This window comes from Rousettus aegyptiacus, unplaced genomic scaffold (assembly GCF_014176215.1).
Source record: "Rousettus aegyptiacus isolate mRouAeg1 unplaced genomic scaffold, mRouAeg1.p scaffold_m13_p_2, whole genome shotgun sequence".
Lineage (NCBI taxonomy): Eukaryota > Metazoa > Chordata > Mammalia > Chiroptera > Pteropodidae > Rousettus > Rousettus aegyptiacus.
In genome coordinates this window covers 165,304,236-165,310,235 of record NW_023416295.1, presented here as the reverse complement: position 1 = coordinate 165,310,235, position 6,000 = coordinate 165,304,236, and the positions used below count along the sequence as shown (strand labels likewise).

The 6,000-nt window shown below is 47.7% G+C and overlaps 1 protein-coding gene across 1 annotated transcript in view; it reads right to left on the bottom strand.

Annotated features, from left to right (window-relative positions):
- Window positions 1-2,762: 2,762 nt before the first annotated feature.
- POLR3B (RNA polymerase III subunit B) overlaps window positions 2,763-6,000 on the bottom strand; it is a 111,738-nt gene continuing 108,500 nt past the window's right edge. Inside the window, exon 28 of the mRNA XM_036237416.1 lies at window positions 2,763-4,708. Within this exon, the coding sequence (XP_036093309.1) occupies window positions 4,690-4,708 (19 nt within the window). The 3' untranslated portion in view covers window positions 2,763-4,689. The remainder of the gene's footprint in view (window positions 4,709-6,000) is intronic.

The following is a 6,000-nucleotide window of genomic DNA, read 5'->3' as shown; positions in this document are numbered from 1 at the left end:
ATGTGATATTAGGAGGTGGAGACTTTGTGGAGTGATTAGTTCATGAAGATGGAGCCCTCAAGAATGGGATTAGTGCCCTTATAGAAGGACCCGGAGAGCTCTCTCCCTCATTCTCTTCTATCTCGTGGGGCTACAAGAAGTCAGCGTTCTCACCCTGAAGGAGGGCTGGCATCAGAACTTGACTATCCCCTTGGAGTCTCTCTCTTTTGGGTTGAGGGGAGGGAAGAATCTCCCTACCCCACTATCCTTCATAGGTTGGGGGAAGGGAAAACCCTATGACAATCCAATGCCTCTCCCTCTGGCCTCTTCAACCACCTTCCTTGTGTAGACTAGACGTGGGTGATTCCTGATGCTGAAAGAACTGATTTCACAACCCCGGTATGCCCTGCATTGGGGTTCTAGCTCCTTGACTTAGGAAATGCGGTGGGGGGGGGCACTCTATTGTTCTCAGCATTTTGGAGCCAAAATACCCAATTTTAACTTCTGGTTACACCCCAAATCGTAATCTCGCATGTCTTCTCTCTCAGGGCCTGTACCTGGCAGAATGATTAAAGAAAGCATGCTTTATTTATTCGATAGTTTAACATTGTTATGGCCACACATTTTAGAAGTTTATGAACGTTGGGAGTAAGCCTTACTCCCCACTGCTACTCCAAACTGTACCAAGGACCTTTCCACCAAGTCATGCTGCAGGCAGTTCTCGAAATGTGGTCCACCGACTGGATGACCCTTTTTCCTATCCAGGGGTCCATGTGTGTAGCTAAGAAGTGGCAGAGCTGAGTTTTGAACTTCTGCCTCCTGAAGCTTCACTCTTAACTTCCCCTGTAGCTGCCCTCAGGGAATGAGTCATATCACCTGAGAAAAAGCTCCTGAAACCATCCATACTATTAAGATTGGTTTCTTAAAAAAAAAAAAAAAAAAAAAGTGGAGTGAGCATCTGGCAGCTTTCCTTTTTCAAATGACCTGTTGGATGGTGCATATTATCGATGGTGCACAATCCGAAGCAGCCATTGCTCTCAGGTGAACATGCTCAGAGATACACCCCTACCCAGCTGGACAAAGCCTCTACCATACAGACCGTGGTTCTGCTCAAGGTGCATCGTGGTACCTACCTGCGGTACAAGTGTACTGCATATTGAAACTGGGTTTCTTTATTAGTGAAAACCCTGGCACACGAGACGAGATATTTTTCCACTTGATGAACAGTTTAGATCTTACTTGCGATGATTTGACAGGACAGAGTTCAGAGTGTGCTGGGACCAGTAGTGATGAAAAGGTGAGAAAGAGAACCTCTAACAAGGAGTTGACCCTAATGGTCAGCACGGCGCTGGAATCACACAGAACAGACAGTGGTAAGAGTCGGACTCAGCGCGGGAGGAAATAGTGAGAACTGGGGCTATGGCCCAATCTCAGACACCCGTGTGAAGTGCGAACGAGGATGGGACGGGGTTTTCCACGCCGACGTACGCTTGCTGTGGAGGGGAAAGGCTCATGCAAGTCGTCTCTTCTCTGTTAATTTGTGCTTTAGTTGCAGAGAGTACATGAGAATACTCTGATCATAAAAAACTGAACTAAACAGATAAAGCTAAAGACACCTGACCACCGTTCCTGATGCTACTATTATTATGAATTTTTTAAATGGCAGATAAAACATTTTGCATGATGTGGATGATGCCAGTTAGGACCATTTCAATGATTTTAAGTGCCTTGCACAAAAGAGGCAACTCAGTGAAATAGCAAGTATCATCACTTCAGGGCCGATATTCCGTGGCTGTTTCTAGTAAGAGTAGGTGGCAAGACTTCTTAAGAAGGACAAACTGCTGCGGATGACTTAAATGCTAAGTTCAAGTCCCTCCCAATCCTTTATTTTCTTATCAGAATAAATCGGTGATCAGGGCACTTTAAAAAGCCACGTCCAAACGTTGCAATGGAAATGAGGAAATACTTTCCAGGGTGAAATCTCAAGACTGCACCAGGGGTGCATTTATCACAGCACCCCAAATGGAAACACTTACTCTTCCACCTGTTGAGTATGACCTGTTCATAAACCTAGAGTCTAACACAGAGCTGAAAACAGGCTTGACTGAACGCGAAAGTCCTGGACAGACCATTTTGCTGCTGGCTCCCAATCATGCCCCCTGGTGTTCACACACCTGGGTGGTCTCTTCTCGCATTGACTTTGGACTTTGTGATGTGTTTTGACCAATGGGACATTAGCAAATGATAAGGTTGTCCGTGATAAGTACTGCGGCTTGGTCCTTTTGAAAGACTCACCCTTGGAGCAGAGCTGCCTTTGTAAACCATCTGGACCCCTGCTGAGGAGCCACAGGAAGAGGGAGTGAGCAGGGCCATCAGTCATTTCAGACACTCCAGCTGAGGCGCCAGACATGTGAGTGAAGCCTTCCAGCCCCGCTCGGCCCAGCCGCCAGCTGAATGCAGCTGAGACGGCCCCGCTGACCTGGCGCGGAGCTGAAGAGCTGCCCGGCTAAGCTCTGCCTGTGTTCCTGACCCACAGCATCATGGGAGATTAACTGCTGTTTGAAGCTGCTTGGTTTTGACATGATTTGAGGCAGCGATAGAAACACGTTCCACAATGAACATTCAGAACTATTAAAACCTAGGATTCTCTGATTGAGTAAACAAAGCAAGAAAAGACTGAGGGGAACCCTCACGTAGTGTTCTCAAGTCATTCATCATCAAGCTGCATATACATTCTGGCTAAAATATGGCAAATGTCATTCTTTCACAGATTCAAATGGAAATGATTTAAAATGTTGTTTTTATTATTTACGAAATAAATTGAAACTCTAATATGATTTAACCCAAAATTAGCAGACTACATATATGTAGTTTTTAATCGATGGATGGAACCAGAAGCCTCAGAAATACTGTCATGAGGACCCTCCCCCAAAGTTGGTGTGCATTTGATTGTTTCCAAAGCTTTAGGGGAAAGAGGGAAAGGAGCACTTGGGGTATCAAGTGACAATTGACAGGCTACAAAGTGGTATGTACTATCTGATCCCAATGACAGAAAGGTCCATTTATTCTTTATGGTGCTATGCAAGGGTCTCATGGATATAATGCTGGGTGAAAAGAATCAAGGTGGAGAAGTATATGTAGATGCCTCTGCTTTTCCAAGAAGAGGACATATGCGTACATTTACAAAACAATAACATGTAAATAAACATAAAGAATGTAAATGTTACCTACAGAAGGAAGTGGATAGGGTGGAGAACGCAAGGATAGAAGCAACTTAATCGTAACATAAAATGAAATAAAAAAATCCTTCCTGGAAACCCAAATCAAATGAAATGAATGAACCTAACTTGGTAAACTGTCAGTGGAAACCTCCCAGGGAACGAGTCCGAATCACCGCACAAGCTGCGGTTGGCTGTTCCTCCCCAGCGGGACACGCCGAATAGACAGACAGGGCCCACAAAGCTCTCTCCAGCAGCGGCGCCCTTGGTACCGCTACCGAGACCGTCGTGCTTACGTTGTGGGATGGCTGGTGATCACCAGTGTTGCTGAGAACAGGAACCGGGAGTTCTGCTGTGGAGACACCACACAGGATTGATGCAAGTGAGAAAACCTTGCAGCCCTGAACTGAATTGCGGGTGCTGGTGTCTTTGCAGCATTTCTCCGGGGAGGGGGTCACCCCATGCCCAGACCTACAATCGCCAGTGGCTTCCAAACCTGCCCTGGGAGCTCTGCCTCTTATCGCTGGGCACGCTGCTGGCTCGGGTGTCCCTTAGGCGCCCAGCTCGGTATGTTCCAGAAGGAATGCATCCCCGCTCCCGTCCCCGGCTTTCTGCCGGTGGCTCCTCACCTTGGCGGTTCGCTACCCAGTTGACTGTCCACGTCATTACTTCAGAGCTCCCTGATTCCTTTCTCTCTGTCACTTACGAAGTCCTGTCACTTCTCCTTCTTTACTCCCTCCAGCGTCCTCATCATGCCCTTCTCCTCCTCCTCCCCCGCTCCAGTGTCACCCCGGACTGCCCTTCCATTGGTTACTGTCCCCTCACTCTTCAGGTCAGCTCTGGCAGCCGCCTCCTCTGGGAAATTTGCTCTGACTGCTCAGGCTCTCCCCTCTGAGACGCCACGGCGGGCTTCCCCTTCTGCTGTACGACAGAGGAACCTGATTTCACTGGGGCATTACCTTCCAGAGCCCGCGTTTAAAGGGGAAACTCCGTAACGTCAAAATCACTCTTGAAGACAACTTAAGCCACTCTGCATTGGGACAGTTGGCTGTTTCTTTGGTTGAGCACTTAAAGGAACAAGATCTTAAATTTAGGGTCCATAATGTACAAAACAAACAAAAAAATTCCAGACATATCTACAGTCTTTTTAACTCTAGAGACTCACATTAGAGCAGAGATTCTTACCATGAGAGAGAGGCATGAGGAGACAGAAGATTATCTTCTACTTAATCTAGATTTTGACACCAGGCTCAAAAGCCATAACCTAGCAGCTGGGAGGCAGGAGCGTGCTGTGGTCAAGAGCAAGGGCTGCAGCTGAGAGCAGAGCTGTCTGCCTTGTTTAAATGCTGCCCTTCCTTCTCTTTCCCGTGCTGAGGACGTACTTGAATTTGCCAGGTACACACGTGAATGGCAGCCTCCCGACTCCTTGTGTTGTAGCTTCCGTCTTCCCTTCCAACCCGGGGCATCTAACTCATGACTGCATTCCCAGGACTTAGTAGAATGCCCTCCGCCTAGAAGAAAGAGAACGTTGGGCGAATAGATCAATGGTTCGAACCTCTCCAGGGATGGGGAGTTCCACAGATAATGAAACGGCCACCCTGTCATCTGATCAAATGAAGTGGACCCACGAGTTCAAGGTCTCTATTAGGATCCTAACTGGAATTAACGCTTTGAAGCAGGATTCCCAAAGAAGAGCCGGGCTGGAAGGCTCAGAGGCTTCAGCTCAGCTGATCAGCAGATAATATTTCTTTGAAGCCTCTCGTGTGGCTGGACCAATTCATCAATAGGCTCTGGCCGGGTTCCAACCGCTGGTCTGCCTGCCCCTCTTTTCCCTAATCCAGGTTTAACGAGATGAGCATCATTAAGAAAGGCAGGGTGGTTATCCTTTAAGTGAGCAAAGTGACTCTTCACAGAAGGACCGATTTTAATAACCCCAGTGTGAGACTCCCTTTAAGGTACAGAATGGTTCTGGCACATCAGTTAAGTGTTACACAAAACAGACGTGAGAACTCAAAATCAAAGGCGCTTTCCATTCATGTGAAAAAGGGATCAGTAAGCTGCATGAAAACTGGGGTGCGTAAAAGTCCCGGGGGCCTCTGTCCACAGCAGGAAAAGCTCAGAGCAGATTGGGCCCAGGGGGAGGCAACCTCGGCCGCCCATAACTCAGAGATAGAAGGCCGTGATCTCCATGTGCCGCCTCCGTTTCAAGTGCGGGCTCCTGCCTCTGATCTTTTGGCAGTTGCCTAATTGCCAATGACTGTTTCTGTGGACACGAGGGCCTGCTAAATGTGTAAGGCCTGCATTTTTCCAGGGGAGACTTTTTCCTTTGCACGTAAGCCAAAGATTCCTTCATACACGAATTCTTTCTAATGCAGGTCATCGGATTCTTACGCGGGGGACGTTAATGCTGAGTTCAATGCACGCAGCTGAATAAAAATATATGCATCAAATCTGGTAACTCGTTGGAGTGGGGATCCCGGATGGGAAGGCCAACAACGCCATATGCGCGTCTTGAATTTCTTTCCCACGTGAAAGACTGCACTCCTAACCCCGTGCTAGGTAAATACTTGAAGCCGTTTGTTTTCTGAGAGTGGAAGTGGCTTCGCTTTTAGTCAACCACACCCTTCGACCCAGTCTCCACTGGAACCAAAAACACACATTTGGGAGTGTCTGAATAAAAGTGAGGGGCACATTCAAATGACTACAAGGATCAAACTCTCGATTTGTCGGCATGACAGGCTGCCCCACACATGTGACGAGTCACATAGGTGAAACGGACTTAAGAGAAGGAAAGCTGTCATAC